Source organism: Haliotis asinina, chromosome 9 (assembly GCF_037392515.1).
Source record: "Haliotis asinina isolate JCU_RB_2024 chromosome 9, JCU_Hal_asi_v2, whole genome shotgun sequence".
Classification (NCBI taxonomy): Eukaryota; Metazoa; Mollusca; class Gastropoda; order Lepetellida; family Haliotidae; genus Haliotis; species Haliotis asinina.
This window is the reverse complement of record NC_090288.1, coordinates 25,600,366-25,623,263: the sequence shown is the minus strand read 5'-3', so window position 1 is coordinate 25,623,263 and position 22,898 is coordinate 25,600,366. Positions and strand designations below refer to the sequence as shown.

At 42.3% G+C, this 22,898-nt stretch overlaps 1 protein-coding gene across 1 annotated transcript; it reads right to left on the bottom strand.

Moving 5' to 3' along the window:
- Nucleotides 1-6,205: 6,205 nt before the first annotated feature.
- LOC137297172 (matrix metalloproteinase-2-like) lies at nucleotides 6,206-7,869 on the bottom strand. The gene is made up of 4 exons (XM_067829185.1): nucleotides 7,847-7,869; nucleotides 7,224-7,452; nucleotides 6,741-6,804; nucleotides 6,206-6,315 (listed from the first exon to the last, which is right to left on the bottom strand). Exons 1-4 carry the CDS (start codon nucleotides 7,867-7,869, stop codon nucleotides 6,206-6,208), a joined length of 426 nt encoding a protein of 141 aa, XP_067685286.1.
- Between the last annotated feature and the right edge of the window lie 15,029 nt (nucleotides 7,870-22,898).

Sequence of the window (22,898 nt, the reverse complement as noted above, 5' to 3'; positions counted from 1 at the left end):
CCACAGAGTCAAGGAAGTGTAGAGCAAGAACACTGCGACGGTGAAAATACGCTGGAAATCAGGCTTCCTTTCCTGTCAATATGACAAAATACCCAAACCATTCAACGTGTTATTTATTCAAGGTTTATTGGGCAATGAGACTTCCTGCTGTTTCAGGATTATATAGCAATGATTTCACATCTAACTACCTTTTTGGGTCAACACTGTGGTCTAAATAATCGAATCTGGACCAGACAATCCAGTGACCAACAGCATGAGTTCGATCTCATATGATCACTCCTATAACCACATCGCTAGTTCAGGTACATAGCGTCGGTCTGTAAATAATCGTGTCTGGGCCAGACAATCCAGTGATCAACAGCGTGAGGATAGCTTAGTGAAAATAGCCAATGCAACATTGCTTCAAGTACCAGCTACTTAGCCTACATATAGTTAAGGTAATACTGCCGTAAAGTGGTCACTAATGTTGGGCATAAATAGAGTTATTCATGTTGGATTTCATGGTGAATAGATAGAAAAGATGCACTCTGAATGTTTATAACATCGTCCTCCTTTGACACAAGATGGCCATGGTTGTAGAACACTAACACCCCATCATTTATCACTAACACTAATTAAAATGCACACCGTCGTCATCTTCATATGACCTGGTGAAGAAAAAAGGCCGGAAATGACCAATAGCAGATATTTTCTTTTCAACCAGTCATTTCCATATTGGCTGATGAGAAATATACAATCGTCATTGTCTTCGATCTCTCCTAGTGGAATGTGCACGGAGATGGCAATCCATCTGTTTGGTTAAAGCAGTTCATAAATGTACTGGTTGATGTCTCAGTGCACTAAACCTATGTTGTGGATTGTGATTCTAACACCCGGATCTTAAAACTTCCGAGTGGAGATATGTCCGAACCTGTCCTGCATGTTGCAAGTGTCAAACGTCTGGTTAGTTCAGAACGTGTACTTGCAACATGTGCTTTTAATGCATTCGAGGCTGGCACGACGTGCAGAAAATAATCAGTACGGTTAGCTCAGAGCTTGCAGGCCCATGTTGATATTACGAAAGAGGGTGACGGCTTTGTAAAGCGGACAGGGTCAGATGCTTATAAACCTTTGTGGAATTCGACTTGACAATGGACTGATCGTGTACGATGCGACACCTGGTGAAAAGTTAACAAAACAACGATTTTAATGAATGAACTTTATTTAACCATAACTTGACAAACATATACATGAATGAGGTGAGCAGAGTCCCAGCTCAACGTTTCAAACGAGCGGCATTATCGCTATCGACAGAAACAATTATAGAACTTCCTTGTACAGTTGATGTGATGGCAGACAAGTGGGGTGGGGGAAGAGGGTGGAGGATGACAAATAAAGGCCATAAATGCCATACAGTAGTTAATGTTTACCACTACCGTAGTGTACATTCTTGTCCCTTCATTAAGAACGCAGAATAAATAATGACAAATATGTCACCTATGACTTGGTTGTATTGCTTTTGTTTTAGGAATATTTGGACGATGACTGTCCTGAACTATAACAGAAATACTGAAAGTTTTAACGTGTTTGTGAATTTGTTGTCGCTTTAAGCGTCATTTCAAAATATTAGTACTGATCTCCCCTTATGTAACTACTGAATAGCCTATGCCGTGTGACGTCGTTAGTAAAGTAAATATGGCGAGTATATTTGGAAGTACAATGGGAAACTGTTTAAATGAGATTTGTTGAACGTTTCTATAAAACTGACTTTAGAAGTCTTAAAACTTTCTTTTATTAATTAATATGAAATCCCAAAACTGCTTGATAGTACCAAATGAATAGATCCAGAGTAGCATGGCTCAACCACATCTGTATATATTCATTCTTCTGACAGGCCGGAATGAAAACATTACAATGATCATGATATCTGGAGGGAGAATTTGGGACTTCTAGTATATGAAACATTACATTTACATTAACTAAAGTGGATATAAAAATTCGGCACATCAAAGAAACATTTAGTCAGAGCTTACTTAAATTTTGAATGTATACATCCAGGGCAGCATGGCTCAACTACACCTGTATATATCCATTTCTGCCATTAAGATCAACATATACACAACATGGGCATTTCAAGATTCTCAGACAATAAGGTTGTGGCATATTGAAGCGAAGAGTGTACTTGTTACGTTGAACCAACACTTTAGTTTACAAGCTATATAGAATTAAAGAAGGGCCAGAGGTTCAATTTCTGACTTTTGACAATTACATCAACTGGTATCTTTAGCTGAATCGTTCTGCTAACGATTACAGTGATTGTGGTATTTTCTTCTTCACCCAGTAGCATGGCCATAGGGTCAGTCCATTCCTTGAGATTTGCCTGTTGGAGAGAGATGGTGGATGATTAGAGATGCAAGGACAGTTTGTGCATGACAGATGTAAGAGAACCGAATGTTACCGTATAGCGAATGATTTAAGGGCAGGGGGTTCAAAAGGCTTTGAAAAGTCACTTGAAAGTAATTTGTCCTGACTAATTTTCCACTTGCCCTGATTTTATGACAATGAGTGACATTAATGTTTACCGGACTATTTATCGAAGAGTGATAATTTCAGTCTCTACTAGCTCTACTTTATTATTATTACTAACTTTGATAGCTTCGTTATGAACAAATACGAAATGAAATCCAAGATTATTTGTAGTTTGGAGCCATAAGTGGAAATGATCTTGCCGTCCACGGACAAGTCAGATACCGTTATTGACTGCCTGAGGGGGTACAGATTTCCACTTGACTTTACCGTTGAGGAGTGAGTGAGTTTTGTTTTATGCCGCACTCAGTATTATTACAACCATATGGCAGCTGTCTGTAAGTAATCGAATCTGGACCAGACAATCCAGTGACCAAAAATATGAGCAGCGATCTGCGCAACTGGTAACTGATGACATGTGTCAACCAAGTCAGCGAGCCTGACCACCCGATCCCGTTAGTAGCCTCTTACGACAAGCATAGTCGCCTTTTATGGCATGCATGGGTTGCTGAAGGCCGGGCCCTTCACGGGTCTTACAGTTCAGGAATAGATTGGTGAAGGGGTGGTATTTTCTAGTACTTCATTCACAAGTGCAGTTTTTTATACTAACCTTCTTAGTTTATGCTCATATATCCGTCTGAGTGGTAGATGCCAACACCACGCCATTGCGCCGTTCATGATTAGGAACCAGTGTTTTTAACTGATTATGTATGAGAACACCTTCATATGTAGTTCAGTGAAAGGTAACTTGATATATTAAAAGCGACTGCTGTGGAATACACCAGAAAAAGCATTTCTGATCAAATGTTTTTAAGCAATTATATGCCAAAAGAAGTTCACCAAGTACAAGCAGCCCTGGTGATGCTTGAGAATACAACTGAGTCATCGTTCAACTAGGATGTGTTAGCGGGTATTTCAGGTAGGAATGTGAGCCATGAAACATGAAAAAAACCCTCAACACCTCAAAGCTGCCGAGTCATCAGTAAATACTCACAGTACACCATCTGGGGGTTGTAAATGGATGATCATTGCACATCTAAACTCAAAACATTATGACGTAATCGTGGGATCGTACCTTTTAACTGATCTTAGTTCATGTATAATAACAGTTTCTGTATACACTGCTTTGGATCAGTTAGTCATGGATATAGTATCGGGGGAATGAATTCCGACACATGTAGCGGCTTTGGTGGAAAGTGTTGGAGCAGGAACATTGTCTTGGTATCTGAAAAAAAATCCAAATCCAATAACATTTGTAGATTTGTGCTATTAGTTACTTGAGTGAGTTTTGATTTACTCAGCAATATTCCAGCTAGATGGTGGCGGTCTGTAAATAATCGAGTCTGGAACAGACAATCCAGTGACCAACAACATGAGCATCGATCTGTGCAATTGGGAACCGATGACATGTGTCAACCAAGTCAGCGATCCAGGCCACCCGATCAAGTTACTCCCCTCTTATGACAAGCGTAATCGCCTTTTATGGCAAGCATGGGTTGCTGAAGGCCTATTCTGCCACGGGACCTTCATGGGTGAACATAAACCGTAAACACGACTTCCAATACTGCCCCAAGCATGTTCAGTGGGATTACATAATGTGATCAGGTGACATTGTCGATATAAACATCGGTAAGAACTCTTTCCAGGGCATAATAAATAAGGTTGGGCCCGTTTGTTGTAGCAGAGAAACGATTACAGGTAGGTTTTAACCTATCAGACTACATGTGCGAAATACAGAGCACGTTCACGCCACAACTTTTCCATGTTTGTGAGGATGGTTGTGTTCGGGTGATGTCAATATTATCAGAGAAAATTCTTTGAAAACATGCCAGCAAAAATTGATAAAGATAATACACTGAAAATATTTTAAGCTCATTTTTTTGTGAGGAGTATAGGTGAAATTAGTTGCAACTGGGTAGACGCTGGACTGAAATGTTGGCAACTGCCGTAATGTCTTAAAATCGTAATGGATGCAAACTTGATCTCGCCAATATGTGTCTGGAATAATACCAATGTCATGCAAAAACCCGAGTTAAACTCAACTCGTAACCTGAAGGCTGGCTGCAGAGAATCTCCTCATAATATAAGATATGCTGTCGTGAAACATTTGCGTCATAAATGTATCAGAGTATGTTACATGTACTTATTTAACTGCAGCTATTACTCACCACAAACAAGAGTAGAGACGGGTGTCGTGGACGTGGTGTGCAGTGTTGTAGCAAGGGCACCTGTAAATAAATAGATTTGGATCAAATGTCGCCTGGAGCAAATAGTTAGGAGAACATTTGGCAAGTTGTTTTACCTGAGAATCGAGGTTCAAGTTGTCGATATCATAAAATATTTACTGGGAAGAGTATGTAACTTACCTTATGACTGTGTTCGCACATCTTGGAGGAACCGTGACAAAACCAACATCTTACTGTAGCACTGCACATGCCTAGGAATGACCCTTTCAACTTATACTCTCAAGGACGCTGAATAATTTTGTTGAGGTAAGGTACAGTTTTATCAGACATTAACAGACGTTCATATACAAGATGGCAAGAAGATGCTTGAGAATACAAACCGAATCATCGTGCAACTAGGATGTGTTAGCGGGTATTTCAGGTAGGAATGTGAGCCATGAAACATGAAAAACCCCTCAACACCTCAAAGCTGCCGAGTCACCAGAGGGTACTCACAATACATCTGTCAAGGATTTGTAAGTGGACGATCGTGCAAGTGTACATACAAAACATAATGTGGATGCCACATTAGGAGATAGGTGAATGTGGAGTATATGAAGGGATCAGTTCCTAAACATGAAGCGGTGAAGTTGGCAGGGGTGTTGGAGAAGGCAGCTGTGACTGTCACCACACCTGAAAAAAGCAATATTTATTTTGATAAAGAATTATTCATTTTAACATCCAAAAATGAGTAGTTAGTACTTGGTACTCATGAGACCTCCAAGTCAAATGCCTTTCAGATACGAGAAGGAGAAACTTAATCATGTTAATCTTAGACTGTCTCTAAACCTTACAGGAGGCCACGTCAGGTAACCTTTGTGATTGACCAATCAGAACACAGCTTACCAAATCGAGAAAGTGGACATTCGCACATATTTTTGAACTATTTCACCTGGAAAAGGTTCGTACCGGAACGATTCCGAATGTTATTTTCCGTACGATCGTTTCAATATTCAAGGATCTCATCTTGCGGAAATATTAGCTAATGGTAACCATGTCAACAGAAATTAGGTATATACTGCTGGTCAAATAACTGTTATATGCGGATTTTTGTTTGTGGAGAGATCGGTGTGAGTGACTTGAATATTTTTCAAGTCCCTCCGATTCATAAGTAGCAGCCGTTGTCTGATTGGTTAAATCGTCTCCCTATTGATTGGACGGCCATTGGTCGCTCAAAGATTACCTGACGCGACCTTTCTCTGTTAGACTCAGTGGTGGAGTGTAACGAATAAAACTGAGACTAAGTTACCTAGACTGATCTTAGAGAATTCCTGTCAAATGATCCATGTGTAAGTTTACTTACTGCTTGCATACAGGTGACACAAGGTTGAAATGATGAACGGCGGAGGGGGACTCATTGCCGGCTTGACATTGACCCAAAATTGGAGTTGTTTGACGACTGGAAGGCAAGAGCTGGCAAATGAAGGCAGAACATTTTGAATTTAAGTATTGGCGGGGCGGCCTATACTAGTGGTCTAACGTCGGCCTCGTTGATGCCTATGTTGCCTTTCTTGTTGCTGCTGCTGCTGTTGCTGTCGTTGTGGCCGTTGTCGGATAACTGTGGCTTGTTCTGATGTAACAATATCTGAAGTGGAATGATATCAGTGAAGATGTAAAAAGAACCAATGAAAAGTATTAGTGCGTAAAGATTTGTAGATGTGAGTGAGTGAGTTAAAATTTAATGTCACATCGGCAATATTTCAGCCATATCGTGACGGGAACGGAACATTAAAATGGAATATATGAGTATTATACCAATTTGTAGATGTTTTTGACAACACCGCTGAGAACAATCTCTAGATAATGCCAGTAATAGCGATTTGAATCTATGATCGTTTGTTGACGTTTTATCATAAGTTGAAATAAATTGTGATTTAAATTTTCACTTCGATTTATCATTTTGGTTGAAATGACATTATTGGTACGTTTTCACTACAAAGAGGCTATATCTCAGTTTGGTGTCAGAACTAGACGACAGTAACATGAATGAGCACTTTGTTGTGAACTTACTGGTCAATCCTCCACCCATCGACATCTGGAGAACGCCGGCGGGTTTCCGAATACGACCTCGACTCTACAATAAAGAAGACGATACATCGTAGCTAAGGGCCATTACGTCCCACCTACCAGGACAAATACGATATAAAGTCGAGGGATCTGTGCTGAATGAGCGAGTGTGGGTGTAGTGTATGAGTAGTGAAAGTCTTTGATATTATAAGGTGCGTTGAAAGCCATGAGGATTGGGTTCGGGGTGGATTATTCCAGGAAAAGTACTTGGGAAGTGGGATTGGAACTAGTGATCACAGCTTTGTACGCTAGCAAGGGATTCGAACATGTACAGGACAATGTACGAGGAAGCAGTGGAACACATTTCAAGATATTTGATTTGCACGAAAGGTGTATGGCGAAACAGGTCATTTTGTCATGTTTTGATTCAAAAATCTGTCGCAACAGGACATTTAGAGATAGAACAGATGACGGTAAAAATCTCACTGAAGTTCTCTGTACTTCGTCAAACTGACGGAGGAGGTCCTGGTAGGGCTGTTGAATCTGCCGTCTCGCCTGCAGTTCTCGAGCCCTTCGCTGCTCCTCCGCTCTCTGCTGGCGTTGGCGTTGTTGGTGCTGTTGTCGCTGCTGCTGCTGTGCTGCCTGTGCCCTGTGCCTGCACCTGTCGTCTCTCGCCTGGTTGACGAGTGCCCGAGCCTGAAATAATGTCCATTTACTACAGAATAGGAACATAGTTTGAAGGTCATACTTTACGTCAGATTGGCAGGAATCCAGCCATATCGTGACTAACTATATACCGAGAGTACATATATACATATACACACTTCTGTGACCAAAGGAGAGTATAGCTAGATGACAGTCATAAAACTAGTATGTGGTCAGTTTAAATGCTAAGACAGACCTCAATGCAATAGAAAAATCAAGACCATAGTTCGACCTGAAGTGTAGGTTGGCCGATTGGTGTTTAAAGCCATAATATTCCCACTATATGGCGGCGGTCCGTAAATAAGCGAGTATGTACATCAATTCATTGATCAGTAGCATCCAGATCGAACTATGCAACTGGGATACGATTGCATGTATCAACCTGATACAGCAATTCTGATCACCTGATCTTGTTAGTGGCAGGCATAGGTTAGAGAAAATCAAGTCTAACCCGGATCTTGAGAGGTTAGGAACAGAAGGTGTAAAACAGTTTAAATATAAAGCCATCTTGACAAGACTGACGATATGGACATGTGATCACATTCATTTATCTGGGTCCATGACACTCAATCTACCAAGTGTTCGTGCTGGTAGGAAGAGACTACGTAATCAATGGGATGGTCTAGCACCCGGTACCTGGGATAAGATCCAACCTGATATACCAATAGGAGAGAGGCGATTTACTCATTCATTTTACTCAGCAAGATGAACAGAAGACGGGTTCAAGATCATTCGGAAATGTCAGGTTAACATGGTAAAAGGGAATTTAACTATTCCTGAAATGTTTGTAACTCACAGTTGGCACAGTCGCCAATGTCGCCAACGTGACTGTCGGTACGGGTGCCGAGGCCGAGGCAGAAATCGACGACGAGGAAGAAGTTGTGGCTGAGGTCGAGGCGAAGGTTAAGTCGAAAGCGGAAGTCGAGGTGGAGGTCCAGTTGAAATCAGAAGTCGAGGGGCGGGTCGAATCAAAGACAGAAGTGGAGGCGGATGTCGAGGCGGAGGCGGAGGCGGAGACGGAAGTCGAAGCGGAGGCGGAGGCTGATGCCGATGCCGATGCCGATGCCGATGCCGATGTAGAATACAGAAGGAAATCCTGCAGGAATAAAATAGTGGTGATCGAGTGTACTCGTTAACATTTGCAAACCAAGACTGCACTAGTTCAGTTTGTACAACAGTCAGGTACGACTAGATAAACTGAATGATTTCCAGCAAGGTGTTTGTAAAGAAGGAAACGTTCCGATGACATTTAACAATACACGACCGATTGTAGTTGTTACTTCTGTATCGGTTATTAATCGGGATAAGAAGCAATCATACTTACCACTGGCACCGTCTGAGTGGCTACACTGACTAATCTTGACGTCGCTGCCGCCGAGGTTGCTGCCACCGATGTTGCTTCCACTGATGTCGCTGCGTTGTCTGGCTGTTGTAAAAGCAAAAGTATATAGAACAGATATTACACTTGTGTTCATGCATATAGACAAATGAAAACAATGCACCTTTTTCTCTAATGTGTTGTTGGCGGATCAAGCGGGATATGCAAGTTGGTCCAGATGGACACATGAAGTATTCGGGAACAACTTCAAAGAAGTGACAAGGTAACAGTTCCTCCCGTTTCCCCATCCCAAATAATGTCTCTAAATTGATATATAATAGAATTAACAAAACCTAACAACAATTACTAGAGGACTCACAAAAATAAGTAAAAGCCCTCAAATTAAGTACAATATATACGCTTGAACCACTTAGTGTGACCTCTGTTATTCTGCGGAAGAACGAATATGATGGAAGGGAAGAACTCTTTCCGACAACAATATATTGTGAAGTTATTAATAGGTAAACAGTATTTGAAGCTGGCCTTTTCATCGATTACTACATAGAGAAGAGATATCGGTGTGTCCGAGTTGTGCTACTGTTGGTAGAGTTCCGTCAACAGCCCCTGTTTGAAATGTATTCTGTTAATTATGATTGTTTCTAGGGGTGGGGGTTTAGGGTTTAGAGTTAATCATTATGTTGGGTTTAGGGATAGGGTAGACCTTCTATAAAAAGACATCTATTCTTAAGCATAGAACGATGAACAGAAACGGGGACTGCGAACGGAAATCTGTCCATAGATCAAGGCAGCATCACCGTTTCAATGGCACATTAAGATGTCTGGCTTACGTTAGCTCTCAGTCGGCTGAGTTCCTGCTTTAGTTGTCGGTTCTCCTCCTGAGACTTTCTGAGATCGTGCTCGAGCTGCTGGAGTCGGACTTGAACAAGCTGTCACAAATATAAGACGGTTCAGACAATTGTAATTATCAGTTTTGATATCTATATATCGAAGTATGTATTATGATTATTGGATTACAGCATTTTGTTTATAGATTAGAATAGTGGTTCAAGTGTCCCACTGATAAGCTGACCGATCGTCGGTTACGCATGTTCATAGATGCTGACTTGTCGCAGTTTCTTCTCATTAACCCACTACTTTGTTTAAGGCACACAGTCATTTTAGATACACGCTACACAGGAATAGCCGAGTAAAAAACCTGGTAGAACAAGTTGAATGAGTGATAGAGAAACATGAGCAAATATTGTGTTAGCTCACATTCATTGCTGTTGCACCTCCACGTGCCGTTGTGGAAACGGGTGTTTTTGCCATCGGGGTGGCAAACGGGGTAGAGGATGTTGAGGAGGTCGATGATATCCTCGAAAACGATGCGTGGGTCCCAGCCTGTGAGATGGGTGTAGCACCTCCACGTCCCGTTGTACAAACAGGTGTTGTTGCCATCGGCGTGGCGAACGGGGTAGAGGATGTTGATGAAGTCGATGATATCGTCGACGATGATGCCTGGGGTCCCTGGGTGGTCGGGGCTCCCTGGGGTCCCTCGGAACGAAGAAAGCTGAACATAGCTGAGAAAGCTGAGAAAGCGTAGGCTGCGAAGAAAGCGAAAAATACGTTGAATGCTGCTGATAGATAGGGAACGATGCGATAAATCGACAATCGAGACAGAGGTGTGGATGTATTCGTGTTTTATAGTACGACATCAGGGCGAAGCCACTTCAAAGGAGGGGAGCTTGATTGTGGTTTGAGATGAGCATATCATGTACATGTGAAATCTCAGTTACCTATTGCCAAATAAGACAATTCGATACATACCGACTGCAACAAAATAGAATATATATACATTTCAGTAAAAGAGAGGCTTTATTGTATAGGAAAGGCATCACCCCTCCACATCGCGAAAATCAAATAGTTCAACCCTTGAACACAAAACAGCACGTGCGAATCAGCTGAAACTATGGGTTGTCCTACAGCCTCGTGCAGTCCAAGCCTTGTGTTAAATCACAAGCGTCTGTAACAATGGAGCGGCGTTAGAAGTCTCCGAGACCCAGACCCCGCGGACTGTGTTATGCAACAACGTCCGAGTTGAACGTGAGTTCCTCAAGCATTCCCAGGCAATGAGAATCAACTTCGACAAGAAATTGCATACATAATCCATCTCCAAACATGTTGCTTCAACATCATCATGCATGAACTAGTCCCATGTTTCAAAATCTATACACAGAGTCGACTTTAGTCCGTGTTTACCAGGTGAACTGTGCTTCTCATGATTTTCATAACGTATGGGCATGTCTGTGTGTGTTTAAGTTTCAACTTTTTAATATTTATTTTCAACTAATGGATGAGCTGAAAAAAGTATTGGAGTTTACAGAGATATGTTTTACATTAATACAAGTGTGGGAGTAAGAAACAGTTTAATATGAAGATTAGCACTGTACAGAGAACAGCTGTAACAAATGAGCGGTGTTGGGTCACTAAACATTAGGTAACCGAGCTTGTCAAATGGTACAGACATCAGAAAGCGTCCCTGTTTTCTTTTCTGAGTGAGAGTTAGTTTTACGTCGTGTTTGGCGCGGGATATGCAAATGAGTTTCACACATTATAGCCAGTGTTCTTTTGTGATAATAGTTTGTGCAATTCTGCGTTGGTGCATATAGCTGGAATATTGCTGAGTGCGGCGTAAAACTAAACTCACCCACCCACTCACTCACTCACTACTACTACTACATTTAAGCTTTGTTCTTGCTATTGTTGTGGCTATAAATAGGGGTCAGCTGCTAGTTGTTTTGTGTATGGTGTTGTTAAAGTGACATTTAAGCGTTGTTGTTGCTGATAGAGGTCACCTGTTATTTGTTTTGTTGATACTGGTGTGGAGATATTTAAAGGTCAGCTGCTACTTGTGCTGTTGTGGCGATATTTAGGGATCACTTGCTACTCAAGTTGTTGCTGCTGTAGTTGTGGGGACATTTCAAGATCACCTGCTTCTTGGTTTATGGTTGCTGTTGCCATGGCTATATTTGGGGGTCATCTGCTATTTGTGTTATGGTTGCTGTTGTGGCTATATTTAGGGGTCTCTCTGCTATTTGTTATATTGTTGCTGTTATTGTAGCTATATTTAGGAGTCATATGCTACATGTGTTGTTGTTATGTTTCTTGTGGCTATATTTACTGGTGAGCTGCTACTTGTGTAATATACTGGACAAAACTACTTACGGATATGTGTACATTTTGAAATTATGACCAGGGCCTATATCAGGGGGCAAGAGACGTAGGGTGCCGTCACTTAACGGCCGCCTGGGCGCTGACCATGCACGGCCCATGTTGCACATCGACGTAAAGCTGGTTTCCAGGGCTATCTGGCGGTGTCATCAGAAATGACCTGTCGTCGACAGGTTCGACGTCGGGACGCTTTTAAGTCCGATGTAACTCGATTTTTGGCAGCTTTTCACGCTGCGGGTACTTGTCATGTTTCGTACATCGACCCCAGGGTTTTGATTTGACTCTGGATCGGAAGCCCTGTGTCTTGGCTTTCACGTCATGTGCGACACATGGGGTGCCTGGTTGGGCGTCCACGCCCATTTTCCCATCTGTTATAGACCTGTAATTTTACGTTGAATATTCACATCCTATTGACAGGTTTCACATCGACGTGAAGCTGGTCCCCAGGGCTATCTGGTGGTAACATCAGAAGTGACAAATCTTTACCGGGTTCGACGCCGGGGCGCTTTTAAGCCCGATTTATCCCGATTTATGGCAGTTTTTTCACGCTGTAGGTACTTGTCATGTTTCGTACATCAACCCCAGGGTGTTGTCTTCGACATGGGTCGGAAGCCCTTTGTCTTGACTTTCGCGTCATGTGCGACACGTGTGGCTGCCGTTATGTTTCCCACCCTTAAAGCCACCCAAAGCCAAAGCCTGTGCGTGCGGCGGGATGCAAAACAGCTTATTTGATATCGAGCGAGTGAGTGAGTGAGTGAGTGAGTGAGTGAGTGAGTGAGTGAGTGAGTGAGTGAGTGAGTGAGTGAGTGAGTGAGTGAGTGAGTGAGTGAGTGAGTGAGTGAGTGAGTGAGTGAGTGAGTGAGTGAGTGAGTGAGTGAGTGAGTGAGTGAGTGAGTGAGTGAGTGAGTGAGTGAGTGAGTGAGTGAGTGAGTGAGTGAGTGAGTGAGTGAGTGAGTGAGTGAGTGAGTGAGTGAGTGAGTGAGTGAGTGAGTGACAAAAGTCAGCAGAGTCTACACTTGCTCACGGGCAAATCAAGACTCGAACGGGTTTGCCTGCGCCAGCTACCCTGTCACCATCATCGCCTCTCCTCTCGGGATTGTCCCCTCGCCTGCTATGCAACACCAGCATGTCGCTCTGCTTCCGACACTATCACCCATCTCTAGACAAAAGTCAGCAGAGTCTATACTTGCTCACGGGCAAATCAAGACTCGAACGGGTTTGCCTGCGCCAGCTACCCTGTCACCATCATCGCCTCTCCTCTCGGGATTGTCCCCTCGCCTGCTATGCAACACCAGCATGTCGCTCTGCTTCCGACACTATCACCCATCTCTAGACAAAAGTCAGCAGAGTCTACACTTGCTCACGGGCAAATCAAGACTCGAACGGGTTTGCCTGCGCCAGCTACCGTTTTACCATCATCGCCTCTCCTCTCGAGGTCGCCCCCTCAACCTCTGTGCAACACCAGTGTTTTGCCTGCTTCGTGGCTGAGACATCGCCTGCTTCTAGGTAAAATCACCGGCGTATGCACTTGCTCGCGGGCGAATCAAGACTCGAACCGGTTCGCTGCGCCAGCTACCCTGTCACCATCATCGCCTCTCCTCTCGGGATCGTCCCCTCGCCTGCAATGCAACACCAGCATATCGTTCTGCTTCTCGCAAACTCGCCATTGAGCACCCTGTCAAGACTCGATAGGTTTCGGTTTTGCTACACCATAGCCGCTTATAGATCGAGCGTCTTCGGCAGAACGAATGATGAATAGTATGAACAACGTCGCGCGCCGTTACTCACGCTAACCACCACGTCAACCAAGAGTTTGATCATGGTGGAGGTCGGAATTATCCCCCTATGCACAACCTTGATACTTTCCAACCTCCGTGGGCAGACGTAGAGGGCAGCGTCGCCATTTCCGCATCGCCCGTTCGTGCCCGGGGAACTTAGGCATTTTCCGAGCAGTGGCCAAGCTGGCTCGGGTTCCCCTTGTGTAGAAAAGTACGTAAATACGTTGGTTAGTTAAACTTTCACCTGACGATAGTACACATTTTAAAAAGTTTAGATTTACTTTATTTGAAAAGATAGAGCAACGAAATTTTGCATGTACCTCCGCCATTAAATGGGCTTTCTGGCAATACCAATTTCACATCTGACTTTTAGAAAAGAAGTTACATAGTATTTTTTTTAAAAGTACAGTAAAAAACAACTATTTTTTTCGAACAAATTGTGCAATATACTTTACAATTTTCAGAATAGATGAAATCTGTTTACACCATTGTTGCCGTCACCAAAAGAGCTTTCTAATGATACCAAACAATGTATGCTACAGACTAGAGTGCTGCAGTTAGAAGCAAAAACAGACACAATAAGGCAACACGAGAGCAAATGCGCCATTGAAAGGCCGCAGACGCGAAAGGCGGTATATACGGACGTGTGTAGCCTCTCCAAAAACCATTGTATATGTACATGTGATACGTCGTTAGAAGCAGATTTGAAAGGACATTCATATGCATTATGGACATTTAGGAACACAAAAACGATATAAAAATTATTACCGACCCCTTTTACACCTTTGGTTTCTGATGCTGAAGTAACAGCTGAGGACAGATGCGCGCCAGATCCCCAATTCTACCAGCCACACGCACAAGTACAGTTACATAATGCCGCGCATTCCTTGATTAAAAGACGTTCCTTGAATGCATATTATAACCTGGCATAGACGCACTTTCAAGGGCTTTCAGGTGCGTTTGAAACATTAAATGTTGGATGATTGATCGTGAAATTATAGGTGCCGTAACACTGACGGGAGACGTGCGCCAGACCCCCGACTTTACCCGCCATCAGCAGTTGCATAATGACGCGCATGGCTTGACTGTCTGAGGTGACACGAATACACGTCACACCTTGGCACAACCGCACTTTCAAGGGCTTTCCGATGCATTTTAAATCTTTCATTTTGGATGAAGGATAATGAAATAATAGCTGGCGGAAGGTACGCGCCAGATCTCCGTTTTTACCTACCAGTCGCACAAGAACAGTTACGTAATGACGCGCATTGCCTGATTATCTCATGTTCCTCGAACGCCCGTTATAATTTGGCAGAGCCGCACTTTCAAGGGCTTTCAGATGCATGTTAAACATGAAATTTTGGATGGTGGATCGTGAAATTATAGCTGCCGTAACACTGATAATCCGTGTCCCCATGCAGGGATCTAGTAGAGATCTTCATGTAATCCATCTGAGATCTGATTTAGTTACATTTGAGCTGGAATCAGTACCAGGTGTATCACTTGTCATGTTTAATGGTTTTGCAGGACATAAGGGTTTAGCTGAAGGGTAGAAGACCTTTGGTAATGTAATCAGAACACAGGAAGTTTGAGGCAAAGTACTCATCCTTCTACCAATGCTAGGACATCCATGTAGAGGTAGGTTCTAAGGAACATATATTTTGCAATAGATACTACAAATCGAAAGAAGACCAAAGAAACTTGTCATATGAGTATGATGATCCATACTATGAAAGACACGTTGAGTGTGTACCAGAGACCCTGAATGTTATCGGCATAGAGAATAACTGACGTGGTATGACAAAAGTATACAGATAACCGAGAGTGATACATTGGCTAGAGACTCTTGTACTAAGAGCAAAATGATCTGAAGCTTAATAACGCAGATGTCCCAAGCAATCTTGATGCAAAGTTATCACATGTGACTAGAGAGAACACTAGAAATATAACTGGAGAAGATAATTCACGAGTACTCGCATATACTTCCAGACGTACCACTCGGAGAGATTCTTTATATCAGGACGTTGATTTAGGGGATGCAAATCCAGTCAAGTAGCATGCTTTCCGTGTGAGCCCAATAACATTAACTCTCTTTAGAACAGCGATTCAAAATATGTTGGAAAATAACATGTTCGAGCAGTTGTGTTAAAAGTTCTCTTATATACTTGTACCTGAAGGTGGGGGCGGTGTTTGCTAATGCAATACTCAGAAACTGGTCAAATTTTCGTCCAAATCTGATTTCTACCCGATGCCTTGGATTGATGACCGTATTGATAGGACAGGAAATTCTAGGGGGAGAGAGAGAGAAGAGAGAGAGCACAAACAAATAGCACATTAGTATTTACATGCAGGACAAAGTCATTCAGAGTTGATAACTGATATGTACAGAAATCAGACATCAAACAGTAGGATATAATCAAACATTCACAGAGGGATGGCGTCACTTGTACACAACCTATCTCCATTCAAATACATACTCAAGAAATGGTTTCAGATGGAAGACATCATGTGAAGGCCATTTGGATGTTGTTTGACTCTCAAACACAAGCTGAACTCACCATCAACTCGTGTATAACAGTAACCTATTAAGGTCATGTTGTAGGTTGGGGTCAAACATTTCCAGGTCAAAGTACGAGCTTTGAACTTGTTTCCAGAATCCACAGACAGCTAAGAGTTGACATGATCCTTAAGGATGCCTGGATATTACAGCCGTTTTTGCCAGATGTTTGTCCTGTTTAAAATTGTCATGTTTTAAAAATCTTTAATATTTTGCCACGATTATCAAGACGCCTCACGATCATGGAGATCTGATGGCCGTGAGACAACGTGCGTACCTAAATCAGCACAGGTAACAGTCATTGATTGTCGTTGATGTCGTGCCATATCTTAGAACTCTTCAAACATTTGCCACGGCAGTGACGGTACTAATGAGAAGCCTGACAGTCCGTAGTAAAAGGGGACTACGCACCAAAATGCGACAGCTCGTAACAAACCGTAACACAACTTGCAGAATGTCCGTATTAGATCCGCAGTAGGACGTGGGGCATTTATATCCTCGGCATCTCACGGTCCATTTAAGTTTTGTCACCTTCGGCCACGTTTGTTTAGCGTTTTGTCACTTGGTTGCATGGAAGCCGATTCGTCCCGTTCTATCACGACTCGTCACACAATCTGCTTCATCTATGGGTTCATGCTGCTTTTGTGCCTCAGGGTAAAACGTACGGCTGCTACTGCCTGGGTGGCTTTATAAGTATACCGAAGGCACACACGCCACAGGCCCGGAGGAAACAATGACATCCGTAGTGGACTGTGGGCTGTGCGCCTTAATTTGACCTTCCTGGACTCAACAGCACAATTTCCCTACGTGATAGACCGTGAGAAAACTTAGCAGGATCTAACAAAACTTGAATTTGGAGAGAAAAGAATCGCCAAATCCAGGAACATAGTGTAACCCTTGCATTATCAGGAACCATGACATTTTGACATGATCATACCCACACTCAACAGGATGATCCTCCAGTCTATCTATGTTATAATATGTGTGTGTGTGTGTGTGTGTGTGTGTGTGCGTGTGTGTGTGTGTATAAAACGTCCATGGAATGTGAGCAGTTTGCACAACGACCCATTTCGCTATTTAGGAAAACATTTCATGTGACTCTACACCTTGCAGTTATACAGACATGCATGTCATTCCAAGTGAAAGTGTTAATCGTGTAAACTAGCGGTCGATAGTTTTCCTCATAGATAATCTATGTCCGTGTCAATTAACGTGACATTACTTCCCTGTGTGATCTGTGTCGTGATGTGATTCCAGGCAAGGAAACATCACAGCAATATTCCTATCAGGTAAGTTTCAATGGTTTTCATGTTTTCTTACGCTCTCAGTTATTCCCTTTCCTTGCATGCGTATATTGAAATTTGTAGGACACGTATTATGATAACGGGAAACCATCCCTCAATTGTCACTCTAGCATACGGGAGTTACAAAACGTTTTGTAGCAGTAAAATATTGTGTGCTTCCTCGGGTGGTCGTGCTGGAGGGAGGGAAGGAGGGGGATAACTGGACATCGGGAGTTAAGAATTAGGTCAGGTCAAATTGCATTCATTCCCCATCTCCGGACCCGCTTCCACAGAGCAATCTTAGTTACAATCAATCTTAGGTCCCTACAATCAAGTTTACAATCACCATACAATTGCCCTAAACCACTTGCACAAAGACGACCTTAAGACAGCAAGGAGGTAGAAATTTCTTAAACTCGTCTCCTGTCTACAGTTGTCTTCAAGTGTGCATAGCATGCAGCGCAAATAAAACGTGGAACTGGTTACTGCACGCAACTGACATTCCATCCTTAATCGCACCTTGCAGATTTTTCATGAAAACAAAACAAAGCCAACAAAAAAAAACAAGCAAGAAAACCCCACAAATCTTTGTAATGATGACGTGGAACATAACATATATGGTAACTCATACCTCGTGGGCTATGGCACAGAGAGACTTTGCAGCTTCCAGACGTCTAAAAGCAATGTTCCGATTTACAGCTTCGAGGCAGAAAGATCTTATTTCATTTAGCCAGATCTTCTCTCATTTAGAGAGAGAGTGAGAGAGAGATTATCCCTGATTTAGCTAAAACTGATACTGAGCGTCTTGAAGCAAAACGTTTCCGAAGATGCATTTTTGCGCTGTGCGTTCGTTCCATTAACACAAACCAGAATACAAATTGAAGAACCATAACACTATTTTTTTCAAAAATCGAAATGTATGTCTATATCCATGTGCGTTTCTTTTTTGGAAGAGTATACATCTAGCAATTTACAGTCACATGCTAATTTCAGTGTGACTTGATCCCTTAAACTCATGGCAAACGTTAATGATGTACATTGATAGTGTTACATAGGTGTAGTGCTATTTGTCTAATGGCATAATATTCACTCTGTGCTGTATATGCAGTCATTGTGGCCTGGATGCCCTGCAGACCTGCAGTACAGTATGTCAAAGTAAGTAGAACATTTAATGTTGTAATTACTGTAGATCATTTTTTTAATGCGTCATGAAGGTTAAGCCAGTGCAAGAGTCTAGTCTAAAATGCGTCACAATACTAATGCGAGCTCAGGATTTTGTGGTGATGATAAAATGTGAGAACCTGAATCATTGAATTTTCACTACTTACCAAATAGTATAATTCAACTGTTAAGCCATGAATCGTAACTTCTGTTACTTTTTGGGCTGAGTCCCATCCGGGATTCGAACCCGCACCCTCGGAGTCAGGCACCTAATCGTCAGCTCACAAAGTCAGCAGCCTAGCCCGCTCAACCACCGCGACTTCCACAAAAATAGAATTCGGCCACTTAGAAAGTGGTCAAATACAACATATGTCATATTTGACAACCCCAAAAAGTACTAGAATTTGTACTTTACTAAGAAAGTGAAATCTCAAATACGACATATGTTGCATTTGACCACTTTCTAAATGGCATTGTGTAATCGACGTTGCACGATATTGAATGGTTGGCCACGCGACAGTTGCATGTGTTCAATCATGTATTTCGTGTTTTGGGGGTTTGTTTTGTTTTTGTTTGTTTGTTTGTTTTGTTTTGGGGATCTTTTGTGTTTGCTCATATTTAGGTTTGGGGGTTATGTTTAAGGGGGATTTGGGGGTTATGTACCTAAGACAACATATCTGGCTTTGTTAACAACATTGATTCTTTGGATGTAGAATACAGCTACAATGACATGTATTATTTGCTTGATAATGAAATTTCAACGCCGGTTGTTGTGTATTTTATGCTGTATCACTTTGAAAGCTAAAGTTTGGAGACACTGGCCATCATAGTCTGATGTGTATTTTGCTGATTATGGACATGTGATGTCCCGGTAGAGTACACCATTCCAATAGCCAACGAGCCTTGGTTTGCTGTCACAAACATACCATCACACACTGGTTCTTCTGGACGCCTTACTTGCACGACCACCAGAGAGTCCAGGTGAAATCCAGAGTCATCTGTGAATATTAGACTATCCGAGACGTGTCTTCTGGGAACATGAGATGCTGTCTAGGCCTATCTCGGCGTCACTTGTGGTTGCACAGACAAAACTAGAGTGTCGGGCGTCACTGGACGTCGGGACTGTCTTGCAGGTGTGTTGATCTGTTTCTACCACTACTTGATACCAATTCTTAATCAAGGAATTCTCCAAACTGTTAATGTGGCAGATAGGAATCGATTCCACTGATGCTCCGACCGAGTATGACTGTCTCGCTACCTCCCCCTCAGCTGTTAGCGTTGCACAGTTTATAACATCTCCAAAGAAACGACATTGGGTTTTGGTATGCTTTCAGATTTCTGGCAACCTGATTTTTCGCTATTCCAGTTTGCTTGCGAATGTACTATTCAACAAGCCGTTGCGTTGCAACGGCGCTATATTTACTGTTAAATTAAGTGTACAATATCCACGCTGATTCAGTTTAGTGATGTGTTCATGGGTATATACTGAAAGATACCTTGTTTAATTTAATAATATTTCTTGATGAACTTATTTTCAATTCAGTTACTTTTTCCTGTAGAATACAATACGTAACTTTTTGTTGAAATCCAAAGGTGATCTTTACTGGCTGTGTCACTGACTAATCGGTCTTCAGCAACCCATGCCTGTCGTAAGAGGCAACTAACGGGATCGGATGGTCAGGCTTGCTGACTTGATTGACTCATGTTATCGTATCTCTAGTGCGTAGATCAACGCTCATAGTGTTGATCACTGAATTGTCTCAATCATTTATAGACCTCTGCCATATAGCTAGAATATTGTTGGGCTCGGCGTTAAACAACAAACAAACAAACAAATAACGATTGAAACATACTTTGTAGGTAAGAGTGATATTGCATAAATGATATTGCATAATGCTGACGAGACATGCATCATGTGTTTGTTTCCGCATTTTGTCGATTGGGTGTCTCTGACAATTGCTTTTCGGCAGACACACGTGAGCGTAACTCAGTTGTGTAGACCGACGCTCATAGTTATGATCACTGGATTGTCTGTTCCAGACTCAAGTATTGACAGAGCACCTTCATATAGATGGAATATTGCTGGGTTAAACAACAACCAAGCCAAAAAGTCCTGAATGTTGGTGAAAATAACGACAGGATCAGTTTCACTAGATGCCAGCCACTCGAATACAGAAATATCAAGTAGCACTATAAAGCGACATTAAAATGGAGACACTATGACAAGGTGCACAACCCCGTAGAGACGGACCCGTGAAGGTCCCGGGGTAGAATAGGCCTTCAGCAACCCTATTTTTATGCAGAGAGTAGACACATAACACCTGAACCCGTGAATATCCGCATGCTTGTCGTAAGAGGCGACTAACGGGATCGGGTGGTCAGGCTCACTGTCTTGGTTGATACGTCATCGGTTCCCAATTGCGCAGATCGATGCTCATGTTGTTGATCACTGGATTGTCTGGTCCAGACTCGATTATTTACAGACCGCCGTCATATAGCTGGAACATTGCTGATTGCGGCGTAAAACTGAACTCACTAACCTGTAGAGACGTTGATCACCTTAGTGTTATATCAATATATTTTAGATTTAGCTTTGTCTGATATGAATTAAATACAGCAATATTCCTTCCGATCTGACACAACGGCAGTTGAACATACTTAATCGCTGGTTCGAATGAACATCCAATGCAAACAGTAGCAACAACTCATCACACTATATTCGTTAAGGCCGATTATATTACTGATGTGTTTCACATCGCCAGTTTCAACATGGAAGAGAGCGAGTTTGTGAAAAGTGACAAATAGTAAGATTAAAAATATTTACACTATTTGTTACATTACTCAATTTTGATGTGTCAGTTTGTTCTTTATATTATACATCGTTTCATTATTACACGTGGGAATGAAAACTCAGGGCAGAAGGGAGATGGGAAACACAGAATTAAGTAAGTCTGATGGGCCATACAGACGCTTGAACAATGTTGGGATGAGATAGTATGTGCATCCTGTTAGTCATGTCCCGATATAACAGAAGCTAGGTCACAGATACTTAACTATCCTTCGTGGAGCACTTCCCGCCACAATGTGACTTACATGACACGATTCAGAGTCGACACATAAGTGGTGAATACATCGTAATCTGTCATATGTGTGACCATTTGACACAATAGATAATACCTTCCCGCCACAATGTGACTTACATGACACGATTCGGAGTCGACACATATAAGTGGTGAGTACATCATAATCTGTCATATGTGTGACCATTTGACACAATAGATAATACCTTCCCGCCACAATGTGACTTACATGACATGATTCAGTGTCGACACATGAGTGGTGAGTACATCATAATCTGTCATATGTGTGACCATTTACCACAATAGATAATACCTTCCCGCCACAATGTGACGTACATGACACGATTCGGAGTCGACACATAAGTGGTGAATACATCATAATCTGTCATACGTGTGACCACTTGACACAATAGATAATACCTTCCCGCCACAATGTGACTTACATGACACGATTCGGAGTCGACACATGAGTGGTGAATACATCATAATCTGTCATATGTGTGACCATTTGACACAATAGATAATACCTTCCCATCACAATGTGACGTACATGACACGATTCAGAGTCGACACATAAGTGGTGAATACATCATAATCTGTCATACGTGTGACCATTTGACACAATAGATAATACCTTCCCGCCACAATGTGACTTACATGACACGATTCGGAGTCGACACATATAAGTGGTGAATACATCATAATCTGTCATATGTGTGACCATTTGACACAATAGATAATACCTTCCCGCCACAATGTGACGTACATGACACGGTTCGGAGTCAACACATAAGTGGTGAATACATCACAATCTGTCATATGTGTGACCATTTGACACAATAGATAATACCTTCCCGCCACAATGTGACTTACATGACACGATTCGGAGTCGACACATAAGTGGTGAATACATCATAATCTGTCATACGTGTGACCATTTGACACAATAGATAATACCTTCCCGCCACAATGTGACTTACATGACACGATTCGGAGTCGACACATATAAGTGGTGAATACATCATAATATGTCATACGTGTGACCATT

What these genes read in the sequence shown, in the direction of transcription:
- LOC137297172 (XM_067829185.1), bottom strand. Translation starts at nt 7,869, where the DNA reads ATGCCTGCCACTAACAAGATCAG. An exon ending in ACGAAGTACAGAGAACTTCA is followed by an intron (nt 6,805 to 7,223) that starts GTGAGATTTTTA and finishes TCTTTATTGTAG; the next exon opens with AGTCGAGGTCGTATTCGGAA. An exon ending in GATGGGTGGAGGATTGACCA is followed by an intron (nt 6,316 to 6,740) that starts GTAAGTTCACAA and finishes ATTCCACTTCAG; the next exon opens with ATATTGTTACATCAGAACAA.